The sequence below is a fragment of the Parus major genome, chromosome 8, assembly GCF_001522545.3.
Source record: "Parus major isolate Abel chromosome 8, Parus_major1.1, whole genome shotgun sequence".
Classification (NCBI taxonomy): Eukaryota; Metazoa; Chordata; class Aves; order Passeriformes; family Paridae; genus Parus; species Parus major.
In genome coordinates, this window is record NC_031777.1 from 28,760,877 (window position 1) to 28,783,796 (window position 22,920).

Consider the following 22,920-nt stretch of genomic DNA (forward strand, 5'->3'; position numbering starts at 1 on the left):
CTGATTATTGATATGACAATATCAATGACATGGTAAAGTGCAGAATCTTTAATCAAGCTCCACCCCATAACTCTTTAATGACTAAATGTTGGGCAAAGTCGTGATTTTGTTGTATTTTGTTGTAACTTTTCATCTGTGAAGGTGGCAAGCAAAAGTTCTTGGGTATTAGTTGGAGATGATTATATTCTTACTTGTTAAACTCCTTAGAAATTAACAGGCAAGACTTTAATTGGAGAGAAATGCTACTAAAATTAATGGATCCTTCTTTCAAAAACACTGGTTTCAATTTAATATGTAGAAACACTCAAAATCCATAGTCAGAATGAAATGTTCTTCATGTTTCTAGTCAACATGATATATTTTTTTTAAACTTCCAGTCATCATATTTATAAGGAAATAAAATAGCTGGATCACTCTTTATAATAATATACACATCACATCTGAGTGCTGCCTAAACATTGTAGTTTAATGAAATGTGCTCAACTGTTGTACATAAATGTCAAGTGATATAAAATTCACTTTTTGATACAATAAGGCAGGAATTGGGAATGAATTAGAAGGAAGAAAGTATTTGAAGTATTATGCAAACCCATTAATTCTGTATTTTACCAGTGCGATTTAAGATTACTGAAAATAGATCCTGTTAGTCATTTTAGCTGACACATGTTGTGTTGCAGTGCCAGCTCTACTCTAGAGTTGCTGGGAGTCTTTACAGAGCAGTAATACACAGATTTGCTTTTAAGTTCTCATATAATCAGAATTAATGAAGGCTTTAATAGCAGGCTTTTTATTTACTTATTCGCAGATGCAAATACACGAGCAATGTTGTGGTACTTTCAGCTAAATTTAAATACATTCTAATCAATTCTAAATGAGTGGTAAACCACTTAATCTCAGATCTTTATCATTTCAAGATATTTATGTATAAAGTGTGTTCTTTTGTTTGGGATTTGCCTCTTAGATCTTTTACACTTTTCATCATCTGCAGATTAATTTTTATAGGGAGATATCTGTGGCTCTGTGTGTGTGTATGTAAATACATCCATCACATCCTTGAGTACAAGGCAAAGAAAATAAATAATTGTCCATGCAACAGTGAAGGGAAGGAAAGAAAAAAAAAACCTGTGTGTGGTTCCTGGGAGAATGTTTGGAATTCTTAGCACAGATTTGCTGGGAAGCACAGAATTACAGCAGTGTTTAATTGTGCCTTAAAGGACCTGGAGACCCTTCTTTAAAACATGAGAGGTGTTTTTTTAGGCACATACTCTTTGTTTTACAAGAGAAAATTCAAGCCTTATAGTGGCAATTGGTAGTGCTTGTGCTGTGTATCCACTGCTGATTTTGCTCCTTTGGAGGAATATGATTTTTAAGTTTTTTTAAGGTATTTTTCAATGGAGGTGGGTCTTCCCATGGCCCATCTTCATCATCAGTGTGTGAACAGCCTTTCTAGGCTGCCACAGTGTTGTTGGAGGTAGGGTGGGGAGGAAAACACTTTCAAAGGAGAGATTTTGAGCAGGAAGCCTGTTGGTAATTAACACACAAGAACTGGCTCTGTCCATTACAGAAATTTAAGGAAAGTTTGGTGTTGCATACCCAGCTTGGAGGAGGTGGTGTGACTATGCTGGGTTTTTTAAATCCAATTATTTCTATAGCTGTTGGTTGAAATGACACTTGTGAAATACTGGAAGGACTTCAGGAAGCTCAGTGGGAGCAGGGAGGTGGCATCAGGGTTAAAAAGTGACGATGCTCTATTGTCCCAGCTCACCTTTCCCCACACAAAGGTGGAGCAACACCTTTGAAATGGTGGATCCCAGTGGATCCCAGCCCTAAGGTGAGACTGGGGCTGTTCCCTGCAGTGTTTAAGGAGCCCTGGAGTCCTGCTCATACATTTCTGACAGTGAGAGATGCCAGACACGCTGCAGGAGCACAGGAATGCTCAGCAATTACAGACCAGGCTGCTCCCAGTGCTCTGGAAGTTTCTTCCTACTTGCTTTCAAGCACAAAGTTTTTTACCTTTCCATCTTAATTTTGATTGTTGAATTAGAAGTTGTTCTGAACACTCCTATGGTATATAATTTATAATATTTGCCATTTTGCTTTTCAAAACTGGCTGCATGCTCAGCATAAAGGATGCTGTGCCTCAGTTGTCCTAAATGCTGCGCTTCCATGCAAAACAGAATTAATAAAAACTCTTTGTGAGGCAGAATAGGAGTCTGAGTACGTGGAAACCTGAATGCTGAGATCAAGAAAATTATTACTCTGGCATATTAATTTTTAATGGGCTGTCTTTCTAATAATGCTTCATCTATCAAATAAATGATAAGCACATCCCAAGTGACTTGCAGGATATTCCCAGAAATGTACAAGCATAATTCCAATGCCTATATATTTTAATGAACTAATTACAAATTAATTATACCAATTTTGCATAATCAATAGTATTTCTACTTTGTCCTGTGTTTTCTTTTGATTGTCTTTAGGGATTTAAAAGCTTAAAAGAGAGACACCTTCCTTTTTTTTAATAAGGTTCTTAAAACTTTGGGGTAGTTATCCCTTTTGGTATGACAGGATAGTATTTGTATAAGATATTCTTTATCTTCCTGTGGTCTCTATGGGTATTAAAAAAACCCTTTTTTTTTCTGCTTTGAATGTTGTAATTTGTAATTATGTTGAAGGAAATCTAAAATTTTTGAGACTGCTGCTCTGCTGGCAGCAAGGTCAGTACTTGGTGAGAGGGGAGGTGAATGGGAAGCTGATCCTGTGGATTCTTGAAATGATGGATTTCACTGGACTCCTTTTATTTAAATAAGACACTCTGAAGATCTCTTAAAATGGAATCTTCTGTGGTTGTTTTTCCTATTGTCATCACTGTGCTGGGACCTGGTCTCAGCTCCTGGACCAGGCACTGCTTTTTCTTTCTGGCGCTTTGATGGGAAGGCTGCAGAGGTCTCCTGGCCATTAAAAAGCTGTGCTGCTCAACCTTCTGGCCAACTCCTCCGTGCAGTAACACACTCTGCCTCCCTTCATTTCCTTCTCTTTTCACTTGGAGAGGTTGCTCTCCCTTTCACCTCTTCACTAACCTTTATGTAGTGCTGCTGGCACAGGTGGTGCCAAGTGTGCTCTGGTGGTGAGGGAGGGACCCAGGACACTGCTGCTGGAGTGATTTGGGATCACCTGGAAGGCAAGGGGCTGCAGTCAGTGTATTTCGTGTTCTTTGTCAGCAGACCTGAAAGGATCCAGCTCAACAGTAAATTTGTCTAGCCTGGAACTAATCACAGAATCCCTGAATGGTTTGGGTTGGAAGGGGTCTTAACTCTCATCCAGTTCCAAACCCTGCACCTTCCACTAGACCTGGTTGCTCCATCCAGCCTCCTGGCCAGTGAGTCAAGAGCTAAGCCATTGTTTTTGAGACCAATCCCTTTTTCTTAGAAAGAAATGGAAAGATACATTATCAGGTTAAAATACAGAAGAAATGCTGTTTAAAAACGACTGTGATCCCAGGGCATTAGTGCAAGAGGAAAGAAAAATCCCATAAGACTTACAGAGAAAAAGAAGGGATCCCAGCAGGATGGAAGGTTCTTTGAGCCCTGAAACAGTGTTTACCAAAGACCTGATGCATTGCAGGCCAACAGATTCTGTCAGTAATGTTTTACAGAAATATTGGAAAAACCACAGGTAGCTGAATTGCAGATTTCTTCAGGCAGTATTGACCAGAAGGTAACTTGAATGGTCTGATGAGCTTTTATCAAATTAAACAAAAAGCTGAATGGACTTTATGTGGAGCTTAATTTACTGTGCTTTGAAGTCAGGGTCTTTATAAGGCAGCTGTTTCAGAGTGCATGAAACTGGAGAGGGTGAGGGGTGGAATGGGGAGGTTTGACATTTTACATAACCCTTGGGAAGGACTGTGAGATGCTGTTTCTCCCTGTTTGTGCTGAGAGATAAGTCCCCAGTGCCTGCTTGCTTTGGCACAGTCCAGCTGCCCTGGAGAGCTGTGTGGCTGTAGGGACTCATGGACTCACCTGCTCCAAGTGACCCATGGAAGCAGAAAGAGGCATTTCAGCACTCAGGAGCTTCAGGTTACCCTGAGCTGGAGAAGCAGCGTGAATTGTGCCTGCCTTGGGCTGCCTGGGTCAGTGCTCCAGGGATTTTCCTGTGGTCTAGCAACAGGGACCCCACAGCTGCCTTATTCCTGGCTTCCCTTTATTATTAGTAGCAGTTTTTCGTGCTGTTGAACTGAAGTCTCTTTTGCTGCACATTCAGCAGGTTATGTTTTGTCCTTCTCCCAGGGAGCATGGGAAACAATTGTTTTCTCTTTTCTAACAAAATCACTGCATAGTCATTCACGGCAGGAAGTGAAGCAATTTAAGTGTCTCCAAATATCTTTCCTCTTTTCTTTATGCCCCAAACAGGCTCCAGATGTAGAGTTACAAAAAAAAAAAAAAAAAAAAGCAAAACTGACTTCTTATTTGTAGAAGGTGGTATTCAAGTAGATTATATTTTTTTTTTTTTACTTTCTTGGTCTGTTCAGCAGTGAGAGGCAGGCTGGAATGCTTTGACAAGTTGCTGCCTAAACGTTTGCCCTCTTGTGATAATTTGAGCTTTGTCTGTTCTTGTGATAAGTTTGTTATGAACAAAGAAGCATATTCACGTCTTTGTTAAGCACATTTTCACCTGATCATGTGATGGAAACCTGTGGCTTACTGGCAAAAGCTGCACAGCTGTATTAAAAAGCAGTTTTACAATGGCTATCAGCTTGGTACTGGGAAAACTGATAAAGGCAGCTTTTCTCCCATCTCTACAACCCATCCACATTCATTAACATCAAAGTTCTGTAAGCCTCAGTACCAACTGTGTTGGTACTCATCTCACGGAGGATTTGCTTCTCTCCCCCTATGGGAAAGTTCTACATCCTTTAAATCATATTAAGCTGCTTCATGTGTAAAATAATTCTTAATAGTGTGTCATGAATTGAATTCAGTGTAGCTTTTTGAAAAATTCTCTTGGAGTTCAGCTTAAAAACTACTTTTCAGGACCTAAGAGCTGGTGAATGCAGTCGAGCACATTCCTGGAGGAGTTTCTGAGGTGTTCACAAATAGTGGATTCCAAAGCCTCGGTGCTGCAGTACTAATGCATTGGGAGAGCAGAGACCACTTCAGTAAGAAGTCAAAGAGATTTCTGTGTATCTCACACAAAGATACAGACAGATCCACAGGAACAGCTTGATGAGGAAGAGATCTGGAGAACTTGGAGGCAGGAAGTCACATTAGGGCTTCCCTGACACCAGGCCAGAGGGGGCCATCAGTCAGACTCTAAATGAGAAGTTAGGGAGGAATCTCATAGAATTATTCAGGTTGGGAAAGTCTTCTGAGACCTTTCAGTGCAGCTGTTCCCTCAGCACTGCCAAGGCCAGCACTGCCCCATGTCCCCAAGTGCCACATCCACAGGGCCTTTAAATCCCTCCAAGGATGGTGACTCTACCACTGCCCTGAGCAGCTCTGCCAGGGCTGGACAGCCTTTCAGGGAATAATTTTTTCTTTGTATCCAACCTGAACTTCCCCTAGTGCAACTTGGTCATTTCCTCTCCTCCTGTTCTGGCAGCAGAGCCCGACCCCCCCGGCTGTCCCCTCCTGGCAGGGAGTTGTGCAGAGCCACACAGGCCCTCTGAGCCTCCTTTTCTCCAGGCTGAGCCCCTTTCCCAGCTCCCTCAGCCCCTCCTGGGGCTCCAGACCCTTCCCAGCTCCCTCAGCCTCTCCTGGGGCTCCAGACCCTTCCCCTGGACACACTCCAGCCCCTCCATGTCCTTCTTGTTGTGACCTCAGAATTCCAGGTACCTCAGCAGTGCCCAGCACAGGAGACAGGCGCTGTCCTGGTCCTGCTGCCACACCAGTGCTGACAAAATCCAGGTACCATTGGCCTCCTTGGCCACACAAGCCATGCACAGCTAGATTTTCCAGTAGAATGCTGTGGAAAACAGCATCAAAGGCTTCACAGAATTCCAGGTAGACACATCCACAGCCTTTCCCCCATCCACGAAGCAGGTATTGTGGTTTTGGCTGGGATAGAGTTAATTTCCTTCCTGGTAGCTGGTGCAGTGCTGTGTTTTGGATTTAGCATGAGAACAATGTTGATAACAGGGTGATGTTTTAGTTGTTGCTAAGTAGCGATTACTCTGAGTCAAGGACTTCTCAGTTTCCCATGCTCTGCCAGTGTGGAGGAGCACCAGAAGCCAGGAGAGATGATCTGAACTAGCCAGAGGGCTATTCCATGCTATAGGATATCATGCTCAGTATATAAATGGGGGAGTTGGCCAGGAGGGGTGAATCACTGCTCAGGAACAGGCTGGGCATCAGGATTGTGCCTCTCTTGTTTTCCTCAGGTTTTATTCCTCTCTCTCTTTTTGTTATGTCCCTTTTCATTATATTTATTCATATCAGCATTGCCATTATCTTTTGCTTTATTCAGTTATCAGAATGTTCTTATCTCAGCCATGGGTTACCCCAGGGAAGTAGATTTTGGTTGTGCAGGACCTGCCTTTGACAAAGCCATGCTGATCCCCAGCTTGTCCTGCATTCAGTAAAGGACAGAGATTTTCTTTATCCCTCCTTTTGCTGTCTTGTAGAGCAAATTGTAGGAGCATCCCTCCTGTCCCTGTGAGCTGCAGCAGCTCTGGACAATACCTGAGTTTGCAGAGAAACTGAAGCATTACTGAGAACATCTGTTTTTCTTTGCTTTGTCGCATATCCACGAAATAAATGCTGAGCAGTATTATTACTATTAACCTTTGGAAATGTTTTCCCTTCTTCCCCCAAATTCTCCAATCTGGTTGTTCTTTTTCATTTCCTGCTAGAAAGAATAGCTTTTAATAAAAAACAAAAAACCCCAAACCAAAGAAATTCATTATTATTCCACAGATGTCTTCTGCCTGCAAGAGAAGGCGAGAATTTAAAGGGACAAAACTGTAGCTGGATTTTCTGTTAACCACTTGGTAAATCTCAGCCAGGCTGAGATAACGTGGATGGGGCTGGAGGAAGCTGTGCTGGCCTGGCAGTGGACGTGTGGAGGTGATGGAGCAGTGGGTGTGGAAGAGCTCAGCCCAGACAGCTCCAAATTTGTTCTGAAATGATGAGATTTGAGGTGTTTGTTGGTGCTGATGGATGAGCATGAAGCATCCTGAAAACTCATGGAAGATATGAGGTGTTCTGTTTTCTTAGTACCTCACCCTGCTGGAATATGCTGCTCCCCAAATCCAAGGAGTCTTGGAGCACTTGGAATTTTCTGTCTGTTCTCAGTGTGATTCACTGTAGCCTTAAAATTCTCTGCAACCTCTCTGCCAGTCCTTCTGTCTGCTCTCTTGTCCTCCCTGTTCCTCATCCCTGGAAGTGTTCAAGGCTGGACTGGATGGAGTTTTGAGTACCCTGGGATAGTGGAAGGTGTCCCTGCCCATGGCAGGGGGTGGAATGAGATGAGCTTTAAGTTCTCTTTCAACCCAGCCCAGTCTGGGATTCTATGGTTCTTTGTGCCAAGTCACTGTTTGCAGATCCTTGTTGCATAAAACCTTACCTGTCCTCTGTCCCCACTTTTATTTTGCAGCTTTTTCTGCAGCAAGTCTTCCATAATTCATGTGTTTGCTGTTTGTGAAGCAAGACTTTCATGCAGAGGAGAGCTCTGGTTTGTGTGAAACACATCCTGCACTTCCACAGACTTTTACCAGTGCTGAGGCCAGCTTACCTCTCTGGTTCAAGTGCTCTTGGTTGCATTTTGAGTTCAGGAATTCTTTGCATCTGAAAGATGATCAAGCCCACAAACTATCTTAAGGCCCACTGAGCACAGGCTGTGTAGGTGATGCCATTTATACTTTTTCCCTTGGCTTGTTGGTATTTTTTTCTTCTTTCCCACACATCTCTATCCCTTCTTTATCTCATCTCACAGTGGCTTTCCTCCACTTCCTTATGAGTTCAGGGATTTTTTTTTCTTATCTCTGTGGCTTTTCCCTGTAGTCAGCACTCAGTGTGTTTTTTCTGGAGCTGGAAAGTCTGAAAGTCTAAGATATTAAGAGAGTCTAATGAATGTAATCCCTGAGACTTTAGCTCTGTCGAGAGCAAATATGAAAGGCGGATAAAACCTTAGATGGATTGAGAAGTTTGATAAATTAAAAGATAGCGACAGGCACCTGAGTCCAGTGCACGGTGACGCTGAAAACACCCAGAGCTGGTGCCTATCTCTGATCTTTCAGTTTGGGAAGAGCAGTAGTGTGTGAGGTCTTTTCCCTGGGGTCCCTGGTCCACAGCAGAGGGGTGGGGACTGTGCTGTGCTCTCCAGCCCTGCCAGACCCACGCGGCTCTGAGTCACCGCCGGCCACCGTGTTCGTTCTTGCTGGAGAAGGCTGATAGGATTTCAGATCCCAGATGATGAAAGCCTGGTGTGGGAAACCCATTGTGCCACCTCCTCCTCTTTATTTTGCTGTTCCCTCTCCTCCTCTGGGTGGGGCTCTGTGTGGTTTGTTTCTGGGGTTTTTTTTCCCCCCTTCCCTGCGAATTCCTGTTTCTTTGCTGACATTTCCCACAACAGAAGTTTTGATTAATGCCGGCTGCACACCAGAGCTTCTGAAATTCATTGCTTTATTCCCTCACTGCAGATCAATAAATAGTAATGTTTTATTTCCAGTACTTTGCCTTACATCACAGCAAAGTTCAGCATTCCTCCTTGAATACCACTCTGTATTTAAGTTTGTGTTGCTTCAGCAGATCAGCCTGCAGTTTATTTCTCTGGTACAGCCAGAGGCTGTGCATTGTGTAATCTCCTTCCTGAGCAGTCCTGCTGACTGCAATCTGAGTGGAAGAGGCAGGAACAGGTCTGAAATGCTTCGAATTTCACTCAGATGCAATGGATCGAATGAAAACCAGTTGAGCACTTCCTCAGGGATGTTTTTCCAGGCCTTGGAGTGCCTTTGGCAGTTCCTCCGGCCAACTGCTGCAAACATATTGGAGTGAGTGAGCAGAAGGTTTGGACCTCGAGTCTCAACCCAAAAGTGAGGGAATCAGACCTCACTCACAGCTGGCTCTCCCTCTTCTCTGTGTGTTAGGAGGCACTTTGTGCTTTGAAAAGGCACAAAAAAGTGACTGTCAGTCTTGACTCTCACGTCCCATTGGCGTTGTTGGGGGTCACTGTGGAGGGTGGCTCTGCAAAGGGAACCACAGGCACTTCACAAAATGAGAGCATGGATGGGTATTTTCAGTAATTTCACAACACTGAGCGTGCAGGTACATTGCTCATGTGCAGTTCTACCTTTGTTCTACATAACAGTGAGACAAACATAAAATGCCTCTGGTTCTTTTGATTGTTGACGGGTGTCTTTTCCTTGTTCAGCATCAAAAGAGTTGTGTCTAAGAGTCTTGCAGCCTGGTATCTTACTCACTGAAGAGTTTTAAATATGGATAGATGTGTGCTAGACCTGGAAGTGGTCCCATGCAAAATGTAATGAATCTGGGCTGCTCTGACCTCTGAGCTCCAAGGCGTTTGTTTTGGCTCCCTCACAGAAACCTGCAGTATACAAATTGGCACTTGTAAAAATGTTCAGATAAATCAAAAAATGACACGGGGTGGGGGGAAAAAGTTTCAAACTGTTTCTTTTGGGATCCTTCACCATGCTATTTTGGATGTGTGTTTTTGTGGCAGCAGGCAGTTTGTTGCTTGAAGAAAGCTGAAATATTCTAGGAAGTCAGGCTAGCTGGATTTAGATCTCAAGTGATGCCAAAACTAATATAGCCTATAACTAAGTGAGAGTGACTTTGCACAGGGAATGTCAGTCACCCGCAGCTTTGTCTTACATTTTCATAGGAGCCTTTAAAAAAAGCAAAACACAAACAAAACCCCAGCAAACGTGGGAGCTGCTCCCATCCAGTGGAGCTGTGGTTTTAGTGCTCCTCATCCTCTGCCCAGAGAGGGTCTGCTGGGGCTGGCTGGATGGATGGGATGGGGATGGATTGTCAGAGCAGGGAATGCCTGAGGTGGTGGGAGCTGGGCTGGCCTGGAGTGCCCTCTCTTGGCTGCTGCACACCTCATCTTTTGGGAGGGATGAGGGAACAGCCAGCCTGGTTTATCACTTTCATTTCCCAGCAGGATGGACAGAGGTCAGCTGCACTGGTTCTGTCTCCAGATTTGTTTCTAAAGCCTTCTGAGTGTGGATGTTTGGTGCCCACGGCAGTCAAAGCCACAATGAAGTTGCAGATCCAGCGGTGCATGTAGGACTCTCTTAACTCCTGGGACTCTTAACATTTTAGCAGGGCTCAGGTTTTTAAGAGATTTCATACTGCCCTGAACCCAGGGATCCCAGAGGCAGCAACTGCAGTGGCCCCTGCCTGACTCTCCACTGCTAAATGAATCCAGAACAAATGAGGCTCTGAAAATAAGGAGAAAAATTTGACACCTGGACTCTGGGAAACATTTGTGGGTTTTGATGAGGAGCGGGGGGAAGGGAAAACCTATGGTTCAGCATAGTTAAATATATGGTGTGCTAAGTATGAATAAATTGTGGCTATTTGAAACAAGTTCATAGAATCTGTGGCTGGCTGGGGCACAAAGGGGAGGACAGCAGCTACAGTGCACGAGTTCCTCAAAGGGGTAACCTGGAGGCCACTGTCCTGGGCTGCTGCTGCATGGCAGGGAGCAGCTCTCAGCGTTTACACAAGTGGCAAACATTCTCACATGTCATTCTTCCCTTGAAAAAGATCTTTGGATTTCAGGGGTTTTGTCTCCTCACGGCCCCGCTTTGCAGTCCGATTCTTTTCCTCATTGTTCATAAATGATTCATTGGTGTAAAGGAATCCTTCAGGAAAGGTAAAAGTTCCTCTTTAAATGTGCCAAGGCCTGTTTGTGATGATCTTGAAGGTCTTTTCTAGTCTTAATGTTTGCATGATTTGTGCCCATTTTTACATGGCCAGATTGCATGGGGATTGTCCACTGCACTCCCCTTGTGCTCTGCTGCAAAGCCAGGTGATAATTTCTTGAAATATTGAAATTGTATCACTTCTGGGTTTGGGGAGAGAGTTGCAAACCCTACCCCAGTAAACGAGCCTTCACTTTAAAGTAGAGGCTGAAATCTGGTCCTGCCTGCTGGTGAGTAAAAATCACTATAAGCCAAGTAAAATGAGTCCAGAGCCTCAGGGTAGGTGTGCACTCACACTGGTGCTCTTTAGTAACTTGGAATAGCTCTAGCTGGTCTGTTAACATGGAGGCAGCCCTGAAATCCCACTGTGGGAGTCAACTTGCCTTTTAACTATACTAACTGTATACAAACTGTACCTTTTGCACTTAGTTTGGAAGGAAAGGATCTGTTTTTCATCCTGCTGCAAGCACTGCTTTCTTTCAGAAACAAGACAACTGCCCTCGTGCCCAGTTGCTCACCACTTAGAAAAATGTGAATTTGGTGTTTTTTGTCTTGTTTTAGCAGGTGGTTCTTTAGGGTGTGCTTAGGGTCAAGGGTAAATCATAAGGCAAGGTTTCAAATAAAACCCAGTGTTCCTTTGGTTTTGATAAGGAAAGCACAGCGCTGTCCACTGTTGTGATAGAATATTAAATTACAGAGAGGATATTGGATGCATGATTACACCTTGAAATTCAGTGGGTCTGTGCCTTCTTGTGCAAATTTCGTTGCTGCAATCACATCATGATTCAGCCACTGGTGAACCCTGAGGTTTTGAGCGCTGCTGGTGCTGCTGCTGAGCTCTCAGTGTGCAGCTCATCTTCTCTCCCTGTACAATAGCTCCCTCTGCTTGAAATCAGCAGTGGAATTGTTTTGTACTTGCCTGGACAGTAGTTTTTAACATGGGCCCCCTTTTTTAAGGTTTCTGCTGCTCTTCAGGAAGCAATTCCAGTGTATGGATTGTGCTTGTGTGTTTTGTGAAGCAGGGGAAATAACCACATTGTCCTCAAAACTTCTCTGCCTAGAGCTGTTTCTTTGCAGGAACTCTCATCCTTTTGGAACACTTCTTCCAGCTAAATTATCTCATACCAAAACATGATTTATTGGGCAAAACTGTTTTTATTTCAGTGGTGAGTTGAAACAGGACTGTTTCTCATCAGAAATGTGGTAGTTAGACCACTGACCCTGCAATGAAGCAGCTAATGGTGAGATTCCCATTTCCTGCTTAAGTAGTTCTGATCCAGAGCCCAAAAGAGAACTGATTTAGATCAGATGAGCAGAGATTTGAACCTGGTTCTGCCCCATTCTCAGCCAGCACCATAATTACTGGACCAGTCATTTTCACTCACAGAATTTTTTTGTCAGCTTATCTGCATGGGTAAGGGTGAATGGTGGGTTTGTTTTGTTCATTTTTTATCAATATAGCTAAGCCAGCAAAAGTCATATTATAGAAGCTGTTGTGTCAGCAAAGGTGTCGTTTTGCTGAGAGAGCATTCACCCATTCAGGGAACCAGCATAAACCTCCCTGGCCACGGCAAGATGAGCCCACGATAGGAAAACTTGCTGGTTTAGTTCTCCAGCAAAGCCTCCCTAATGTGAACAGCACCTTGCTTGCTGGGAAGTGGCTGTCTGGGCTGGATCCTGGGCCTGCAGAGATGTCCAGAAGGTTATTTCTAATTTCCAGTGGAGGAAACCCCCAAATTAAAACCAATTTAGAAGTCTGTGTTGGTTCCAGGGTCGTTGAGCTGGTTGGGGTTGGCTGGCAAGAACAAAGGGCAGCAGTAACTTCAATTTTCTACATTCAACACTTAAAGCAAAGCTCTTTTTTTTTTTTCCCTTCACATTTTGGAATCCCTTTTGGATTCTTCTTTTGAACTTGCTGGGCTTTGGTTCGTTCCTGAAAATCTCCTGAGGGGGGGATGCTGTTGGAAGCTCAGGGAATCCTCCCTCAGCACCAGGTGCAGCAGGTTTGGGCACGGGCACTGGGGCAGCAGGAGCACCTTGGCACGGGAGGCAAACACAGGAAACCTGCTGGGCTTGGCTGCCAGGACATGACAGCCAAGAGGAGACATCTTGTGTGCACTGCAGACAAATTGTAAAATTATAAAATTGTAAAAGAGCAGCATCGAGCGGTAGAACAGGAGAGAATTCTTGCTGATCTTTATTTACTCGACTCCAGCTCCAGCATGGCTCTTCCTGCTGAACTCTTAATTTCACTTCTCTAATTTCAGCCTTTTACAGACATTACAGGCATTGCCTCATATGTTTGCACGTACCTTAAAAAACATGTGCCCTTGGAAGGCAGTGTATAGTCATATAAAAATAAAGGGCTTAAAAAGCATTCCTGTTTTCAAATTAACACTGAGGTGCTGAATTCATGGTGGTCTTTGTAATTTGAATTTTGCCCTTTTCTTATCCCTCCCATGCCCTGAATAAGATGCAAGTCCTGAGGGAAAAATAGTCCATAATTGGGGATTTGGAGACCCAGTGCATACAAGGGGCATTTCTGAACTTTATGAGCCCTTAGCAAGGGGGAGAAAGGCTAATTGCAATCTTAGAAAAAAAAAAAATAAGGAAACAAATTTTTTTTAAAAATTGAAACCCCATACATTTGTTTTGTACATGTTTCTTACCAATATATAATAATTTAAAAATTTATTGGATTGAGAATAATTTTTTTAATGAGTGAAGACATGACAGAAATGGTACAGGACACAAAGCTAATACTGGATAAAAGATCAAGTGAAGTGGATATCTTTGCATTGGTTTACAATGTTTGTAATATTTTGTGCTTGACACTCTCTGTATCCAGTGTTCCTTACCTTCAGTAATAATCTCAGTTACTCTTCTGTTGCTGTCTCTTGTTAGGGTGGAGAAAATGTCTCTTCTAAGTTTCCACGTGGAGTTGACAAAGCAGAAACGCTGCAGTAACACAGCAGACACGAACTGCTGTTTCTTCAGTATTTGGGGGTTTCATTTGAACTTAACATTTTGAATTAAATTTCTGATGTTCCTTTTGCCACCATTCCCGCTGCTCTGAAGCCCTCAGGTGAGGGGCAGGGTGGTTATTTTCTGTGACATTAGCACGTCCCAGGCTGGATGGAGGCTGGTGGAAGGCTGCCAGCGTTGTTCTGTTTGCAGGTTGGCCTGGCTGTGTCTGTGTGTGTGTAAGGAGAGGGCAGGCAGGCTATCAGTCACCTTTCAGATCATAACATTTCTTAATGGATCAGGCAAGTGATGGAATATCTTCCTTTTTGCACACTCTAAGCCTTGGCACTATTAGCAGACGATGTTTTTTGAACAACTCAGCAGGCTTCAGTCCCGTAGCATTAGAGGATGAACGTGCTTGAGTGCTCTTTACACACTCCAAACAAACATCATCTTTCAAGGCCTTCACTTGGGGGTGGTTTTTTTTCATTTTTTCCCCCAGGATCCCTTGGATCCAGCAGGAACAGCCATTGTGATCAGCTCCCTGGTGGCAGGTGGAGTGGCCGAGCGCGGGGGGCAGATTTTGCCGGGTGACCGCTTGGTGTTCGTCAACGAGAAACACTTGGACGGTGCCACCTTGGCAGAGGCAGTGGAAGTGCTGAAATCTGTGCCCCCAGGTACAGTTTCCCTTGGAATCTGCAAGCCTTTAGTGGTAAGAACTGATTTTAAGTATTTTTTTCTTATTTCATCCCACGGCGTGTGTTGTTGTGTTTGTGGGGAGAATTCAGCATCGGGTACGTGTGCATTTAGGAAACAGCTGAGCTGCTGTGCCTGGAGAGGACCAAAAGTTCTGGCAAATGGGCAGCTCAGTGTCCAAAAGGTGTGACTGGGAAACCAGCATCCTTCAAGAACATCCACGTGGAGCTGGGAGATGTGCCTGGGCAGACCCATGTGCGCTGTGCACAGGTGTAACGTGGTTCCAGCACTTCAGCAGCCCAGTTAAACGTGTGCTGAACCCATTTCTCTGTGAGACACTGCTGAGTGCTTGCTTGAGCTCCATTGACATCAAAGAAATCTGCTCTGTTTGAAGTCAAGACTGTAAATTCAAGCAGAATTTCCCTTTTTTGGAACAGTAGTTTACTGGGGAATGCTGCAGTATTGTTCATCAAGGGCACCCAGGCAAAATTAATTAAAGCCCCAGTTAATAGAAAGTGCTTGTAATTCAAAGTGATAGAGGAGTTATGAAATAGGAGTGTAGGAAAGCTGTTAAATTTATTATTTCCTTTTCTAAAAATTGGTATTTTGTTGTTCATATCTTTGTATTTGTCTTTCCTTCTTACACATCTCTTTAGGTTTTAGTGCCTCTGAACCAATATCTTCAAAGAATAGAAGCTGGTGATTTCATCTTCTCAATTTTTGGCCTTCTTATAATTCTTTTCTAATAGCTGTTCTCCTTCTCCCTTTTAATTTATTGAAAGATGTGGAATTTATTTTTTTTTCTTGTTTTCCTGACGCATTGTTTGGATTACCTTTTTTAGGAAGAAAGCAGAGAGGAGGAGAACATGCACGGTGTGGAAACCAGCAGCATCAAAAGCAGCCCTGGATCTCCAGAAACAATAGATAACACAAATTTCCCAGTAATACTTGAAGCACCACAGGTATTTGGTTACTTTTGAGGTTCAACTCCAGTTTATACATACAGGAAATGATGTTTTAAAGTAAAAAATACAGTATGTTTTTCAGAGAAGACTGAAAGTATTGGATTCCCTCTGAAAAAGCTTCTAACAGCAAACTGTGCCAAGTGCATTGGGAGCACTTACCAATGCAGCTCCCAGACTGCCTTATCAAATTTATTATGTCATTAAAATACCTTGGGTTACCTTGGATATGAAATAGGAATGCTGTGTTGTTATTATAATCAGAAGTGGTGGGCTCAGCTTTGCACAGAAGGTAAAGTATGGAAGCAGAATGCTTTTAATTATCATGAAACAAAACAAAAAGGTGGTTTAGAGTGTAAGGCACTGTTGAAATACTTTCTTCTTCATAGCCTTCTAATGTTCTCTGGAGTGATTTCTTTACTCTTGCCTCAATTCTCTTCTTTCTTATTATCTGAGAAATAATTCTGTTTATTGTGGGAGGATGTGGCATTTAAGACAGTGAGAAATTCAGATACCAGGGTAATAGGCAATAATATTGCAGTTCTCACCAGTGCAGAGCTAGAGAGATGTGGATATCTTTTAACTTTCATCTGCTCTCAAGTGCTTTGCAAAATTCGTGCTGGTAAATGTATTCTTTTTATACCAGAAAATACAACACATAAAGGATCATCCAGAACTGCAACACAGAAAGAAAAATATATTCCAGATTTTCGTGTAGCTGAACATGTGTACCTGTCTCTCTATTTTTAATAGAAATTAAATGGTAGATTAGAAGCACCAAAAGGAGGAGTATTATAAGGTATAAAATAGATGTGAGTATACTGTGAATAAATTACCCTGGGTGATGATAAACGATATTTACTGATTTTCACAATCTAAAATGGCATTTTTTGTTTTCTGGGGGCATGGGAAGGGTTGCAGAGGATTTGTCTTCTGCCAGCTCAGATTGGTTTTCTATTTCCTAAATAAAACCAATGTCATCAAGTATTTTTAAAGAAAATATTTCATCTTAAAGTCCTGAAACTGGAATGATCAATTTGGACAAAACACCCGCAGTGGAATTTACTTGCATTTTGTTTCACCTCATGTGTGACAGCTTTGGTAGCAGCTAAAATTCCCATCCACTTATTATCTTACCTGCTGACACCAAGGTAGCCAGGAGTGGTGTGTTCTGGTGGCTCCCACTCTGAGGCACAGGCAACCAGAATTTCAACCCCAAAATGATGGAATTTGAGGATTTTATTTGCTGGCAGAGTGGAGTTCAGTGTCGTGTTTGCAGCATTCCCTGTGCTGTTGGTGGTGTCTGGTGCTGCAGTGCAGCAGTCAGGGAGGATACAGAGCAAACTGCTGGGTCAGGGACACAAACCCTGTGTGGTTCTGAGCAGAGACAACTGATTTATGTGCCCTGGACTTGGGGAAGTGCTGGGAGAACAACGCTGCAGGAGCGAAGGGAAATGAAGTGAAAATGGAGAGAATTAGGATCTCTTCAGACTGGGTGTTTTGTGAGATTCAGGTACACAGATCAAATGGATTAAAGGGACATTAAATGCTAATTAAATTAATAAAATGGGCTAATTTCTGGATTGCTGGTGCTCTGCTCTCATGCCAGCTATTAGCTGCATTGTTTCCTTATGCTCCTGCCTCTCTCTTGTTTTCTCTCCTGCCTCTCACTTGAATTATGCAAACATCTTGGCAGTGTCTGGGGGCTTTCTTCTGTATTTGTACAAATGTAACAAAACAGGATCCTGACACCGAAGGTCAGGAATGGTGCAGTGCCGTGGGGAGTCTGGGAAGGGGCAGGAAGCAGAAACAAAAACATTTTGAGGAAGGAGCCCTGAATTTTTCCATTGGTTTCGGAGTCTGGGGGCTCGGGGTGTTGAAGTTGGGTTTGGGGTTTCTTCAGGCCACAGAGACTTGGTGGCCTGAAGAAAAGAGGGGGAAAGCTCTCAGTGTGTGGCAAAATTCTGGGATAAAACATAAAACCCCAACTGCCTGTGCAGACTCACTGTGAGCCAATGAATAGCACCCCATTCCATTTGGGAGAAACAGGAGTTGTTGGAAGCTGGGGAAGCACGTGACAAATCCCAGAAAAAGAAGTGTTGAGTGAGATCTTTCAGAGTGGGTTTTAATACCTTTTCCCTGGGTTTTGTTGTTTGTTTTTTTTTTGGTTTGTTGCTCTGTGGTTTGAGTTCAGTAGAAAGGTGAGCAGTGTTCTCCTTAAAACAGGAAGGTAATGAGCAGTCATTTATATACTTTTATTTTGGGTATGTCTGTCATCCATTTCCCCTCTTTGCCACAGGTTAGAAGTTGTATGGAATATCCAAGCAAGTATGGCTTTTATTTGGGTTTTTTGGGGTTTTTTTAAGTTGCTGACACTGTTGCATAAGCAAACTCTTAGGCTGTTTATTTAGCTGATAGCATTTTAAGAAATGTTCATGCATTCATAAAGCAACAGCAGATATGTCTGAAGCACAGAGATACTTTAACTAGATTTATATGTCCTTTTTCAGCTATGGTTGCTTTAGTGTTAATTAATAAATTCATTCCCTAACCTCAGTCCAGATTGGTTTTTCCAAATGGCTGCTGCAGTATCTAAGCTCTGTGACTTAAATTTCTTTATATTGAAAAAAAAAATAATTACACTGTCTACTTTCAGTGTTAAAATCATAAGTCAGAGAGTCTATTTTCTTTTAGAAAATGCAGAAGATTTTCACTTTCAAAATCAGGATGTACTTTTAACGTGGGCAAAAAATAAAGCATAGCTTTAAAAGAGTGGGGAGGAAACACATTGTAAAATTTATATTCCTTTAATGATCTTTGCAGGGTTTCAGAGATGAGGTACCTTTTAAAGAAGAACTCGTTGATGAGCCACATTTGGACTTGGGAAGGTCATTTCAGCTTTCTCAGAAGGATGATGAGTATGGGAAGGAGTCCTGGGAGATGTGTGAATTTCTGAAGCCCAGAGGAGAGGACGTGGAGGAGGAACGGGAAATGTTGGTGGATGAGGAGTATGAAGAGGATTCAGACTTTCTGAAATGTGATGATGCATCAGGTGGAGAGAAAGCAGCTTCAGACAGGAACCTGGATACAGAACAATGGGCAAAGCAACTGGAGACTGCTGAAAAACAAGATTTAAGACACAGTGTTAGCCTAAGTCCCAGAGAGTCCCTGGAATATCCATTCAGTAAAGAACAAATGGTAAGGAATGCTGTGCTGGTCTCTGTGCTGAGCACAGATCCCTCAGAGCAGACTCCAAAACTAAACCCTCAGGACTCTCTCTAAGTGTTTTAATTAGTAGAATTTAACTGATTTATTTACTTGTAAATAAATCACAAGTACTTAGAGGTACTTGTTTACCTCTAACAGACACCAGTCTATTCTTTTCTACATCTTGGGAGGATTTTTAGGTAATTTATTGTCTGTATATTTGCCTGCTGGAGTGAAATACATGGTTGGTGTATTTACAGGCATCCTGAATTTGTCTTTTTACCTAAAAACTTGTAGGTGTAGGTTTTTTTGGAAGCTGTACTGATATGGGGCATGTCAGTAACAGCAGAATGTCACTTTATGGGTTTGATAGTCCAGGGGCTTCAGTGAAAGAAACTCCCTCTTTTCCTCAATTTTTGGAGCCCAAATCAGTTCCTTCAGCCAGATTATGTAGTTGAGTAAAAAAATGAAATGCTGGAGGGAATTGTGGCAAAGATAGTGGTGGATAAAGGAGTAGGAGGATACAGGTTCAGGTAAATTGCAAAACTCTTATTTATACATCTTTCTCAAGTACTGAGAATTATTTTTTTCTTCTGATTCTTTGTTCATCCCCTTACCAAACAAAAAAGTGGCATTACCAGCCTTCCATGCACCAGCTTATGAGGTGTGTGTGCTTTTAGATGAAAATAAAAAATGGAGTGGAAAAGGATTTGACATCACAGCCACAGAGAATTTCAGGTTTTGTTTGGCTTGTCCCCTTAAGCAGTATGTATATAAACAGATAAAGTGAAGTCTCTACTGACAGTTTTATATCAGAGTGCACAATATTAAATTTATACATTTGTTAGTTATAAAATACAAATGAGCAAGAGTAAAGAAATTTTTGTGTGAATTAGAGGTGAGGAGAAAGATACAGTTGCTTTATATTTCAATTGCATATAACATTTCTCATGCCTCTTCTAAATGCTGTGCATAAATGAGCAGTTAGTATTTAAATGAGCAGTTAGTATTTCATAGTTACCTGAATAAATATGAATGTAGCTGAGGAAATGTGTGTGTTTGCTGTAAAAATTAATGTTCCTGTCAAATATTCCTGTGTAAGTTAATACCATTGCTTTCTAACTTTAATTATTTCTTTTCTCCTCTGTGAAGTGTGAAGAGAATGCTGCTATAAGATCACACTTTTCTGGAAACACTGCACACAGCAGCTACCAAAAAGACATATTTGATACAGAAACTACCCCGTCAGAAGTGAAAAGTGAGATGGATTTAGGTTTGTAAGAAGGTTTCTCTTTATCTTGTAATTTCGTAAAAATTTACAAATCTAAATTTTTTACCAAAACACAAATACTTTCAAATGAGAAAATATTCAAATAAAGAGTTCTGCAGGCTCAAGACAGTCTGGCATTAAATGGGTTTCAGCTTTATAATCTTGCTTCCTCTTCCAAATCTGGCCAGTGATAAAATAAATACAGAAATAAAGTGGTAGGCTCTGGAGGTGACTTTAGCACAGCCAGAAATTTGCAAGTTATCTGCATGGTATATCTTTTATTATATTATATCTTGGGTTTGTGATCTGTTCTCAGGAGTTTCTCCTTGTCAGATGGGCACAGATGGATGGTTAGGATATGGTAGACTCATCAGAGAAATAAATTTATCAACCTGCCTGAAGTGGCTCTCCCTGCTTGGGAGGAGGGAGCTTCAAACCCTGTCCAGCCTGGCCTTGACCACCTTTGGAGCCTGGTGGGATAAAGGGTTTAATTCCAAGTGTGGGGTGGGTGCCTGGACAGAGGAAGCAAAAGGTCACATCTTCCCCCTCTTCTTCTTCAGGGACAAAGCTCCAGAGAGACTCCAAAGGACCTGAGCTTGCTGTTGATTCAGAAGCAATTGGGAAGAAAACACTAAAAGAGGAGAAATACGTTTTTCCCAAGAACCAGGAGTCTGGGAGAGTAACAACCTTAGCTCAGGCTAGAGCAGCATCAGGCAGGTATGGAGGAAGATTTCAGGTTTTGAAAGACATTTATTTAATGATCTCAACTGCCCTCCTGCTTCACTCAGCTGAATCATGATTAAAGTCTGTGTGGAATGCTCAGATAGACATAGAGTGCCAGTTGTAGCTTTTACAGGAGATGGAGTTGGGCTTAAAACCTTAAAACTTCCCATATTTCCTCCACTGAGTATTGGGACAGAAACATGCAAATGGCTCTGCCTCCACTCCACAGTGAGGGGATGTAGCCTTTACTCATGGCTCCTTAAGGAGCTCTCCTCCTGCTTTTCCCCTCCCTTTGTTCTTCCTTTTGGGGACAGCAGTTCAGCCAGGGCTCTCAGGCCTCTGCAGGAAGCTTTAGTCCTGCCTGTGGTGCTGAGAAACCTCGAGCTGGCACTGGCTGTGGATATTTGCCTTACCTGTCCCAGTCTTGCCCCACCAGTTTGGGGTCAGTGGGTAGTGGAGCTTTTGGGGACTGCAATCCTCAGTACTTCCCTAATTTCATGTGAAATCTTCTCTCAGAGGGAAAGCAGCTCAGCAATCAGGTGAGAGGATTATTCTGTAGGGTTTAATGGAACACACAGGATCTGTTCTCCCACTTGGATCATGATCTGCTTACTGATTTTGGCATGTTTATATCCCTCTCTAAGCATCACAGCATATTTATCAGAAAGTAAATGTTAATTGCTTAAATAGTCATTTCAAATGAGTAAATGCAGTGCAGATTTGTGTATCACAGAGCAGCTTATAAATTTGGTCTGCCCATCATGTTTATTTCTGGAGCATTCCTTAAGTACATTTAAATCTAAATACAAAAATTCCTGTCTGGTCTGTTGACTCTGTACATTTGCTTTAAACTGGGCAGTGTGAGAAGGTGTTGCTGTCTCACTGCCAGATACAAAATATGTGAGGAATTGTGACCTGGTGTGGCTGATACCTCTTTTATTTTTTATTCCTTCCCTCCCCTCTGCCCCAAATTAGTGAATTACCTGAGAGGGAAGAAGGAGAAGGAGAAGAAACTCCAAACTTCAGCCACTGGGGACCACCACGGACGTATGTTCATATGATTACATTATTTCTTTCCCATTTACCTTATGTCTTTTTTTTTTTTTCTGTGAGCCACATTAGTTCTTGTTGGGTGTTTTTTTTTTCTCTCCTCCTCTGCCAGTAACTTCAGGGTACCTGTGTACCTTGGGCTTTCCTGAAGACAGGGAATTTTTAACAGATGTTCAGCAGAATTCTGCCTTCTATATATACAGCTGACTTGGGAAAGCTTGGCTGGTTTAGGTTGAGGATGACCAAGTTCTTGCTGATTTAATAACTATTAGGTGTGAACAATGCACACAGTGCTCTGCTGTCTCCCCTTCCACAGGTTCCCTGCTAAACCCCCATGGCAAGATTCCAAATTGCCAATCCAACTTCTTAGCCACATCCTTGTTGTATTGTTAACATTTTTAGGTGAATTGTTTTTATGGTCCCAAGTAAAATATGATCAGAAGGTTCTTGTTTGAGCTGATGAATATGCACTGAAGTCAGTGTTCAGAAAGTTGTATGAAATACTTCATTATTTGTCTAATGTGCCACTTGCAGGGCTTCCCATTCCCAGACACTTTGCTCAAGCTGAAAGAGGATGAGTGTTTGCTTGAAGATCTGACTTTCTCTGAAATAAAAGCCTCTGCCCAGTGGGCATGGATTGGCAGCAGAATTTTGCTTTTTCTGTGGGGGTGAGATCTGCTCAGGGTGAAAATACAACTCTGTTGAGAGCATTCTCAGGCTTCTGACTTTATCTCTTTACTCTGTTAAATCTTCTTGAAAGACCAGGAGCTTACATTTATTTAAGCCTTTGCATTTGTAGTTTTTTTAAAAAAAACCTGTTTGAAGCTCTTGAAACTACCACATATTTTTTTCAGTGTTGAGATCTTCAGAGACCCTCACGTGTCTCTTGGAATCAGCATTGTTGGTGGACAAACTGTCATAAAGCGCCTGAAGAATGGAGAAGAACTTAAAGGGATCTTTATCAAACAAGTTTTGGAAGACAGCCCAGCAGGAAGAACAAGAGCTTTAAAAACTGGAGATAAAATACTTGAGGTAAATGGAGATAAACCTTCCTTTAGTCTAAGAAATAAAAATTGACTCAAAAAGCTTTGGGTGGAGAGAAGAACAAAATACTGCCACCACTTCATGAAGTATTGACAACACAGTGTTTTGAAAAACCA

General features: G+C 42.4%; 1 protein-coding gene across 6 annotated transcripts in view; it reads left to right on the forward strand.

Moving 5' to 3' along the window:
* PATJ (PATJ crumbs cell polarity complex component) overlaps nucleotides 1-22,920 on the forward strand; it is a 137,881-nt gene that overhangs the window by 33,661 nt on the left and 81,300 nt on the right. For all 6 annotated transcript variants that reach the window (XM_015636222.3, XM_015636221.1, XM_015636220.3 and 3 more), the window contains exons 17-23: nucleotides 14,355-14,564; nucleotides 15,391-15,510; nucleotides 18,334-18,708; nucleotides 19,870-19,990; nucleotides 20,548-20,704; nucleotides 21,686-21,757; nucleotides 22,615-22,792. In XM_015636222.3, the coding sequence (XP_015491708.1) occupies nucleotides 14,355-14,564; nucleotides 15,391-15,510; nucleotides 18,334-18,708; nucleotides 19,870-19,990; nucleotides 20,548-20,704; nucleotides 21,686-21,757; nucleotides 22,615-22,792 (1,233 nt within the window). The remainder of the gene's footprint in view (nucleotides 1-14,354; nucleotides 14,565-15,390; nucleotides 15,511-18,333; nucleotides 18,709-19,869; nucleotides 19,991-20,547; nucleotides 20,705-21,685; nucleotides 21,758-22,614; nucleotides 22,793-22,920) is intronic.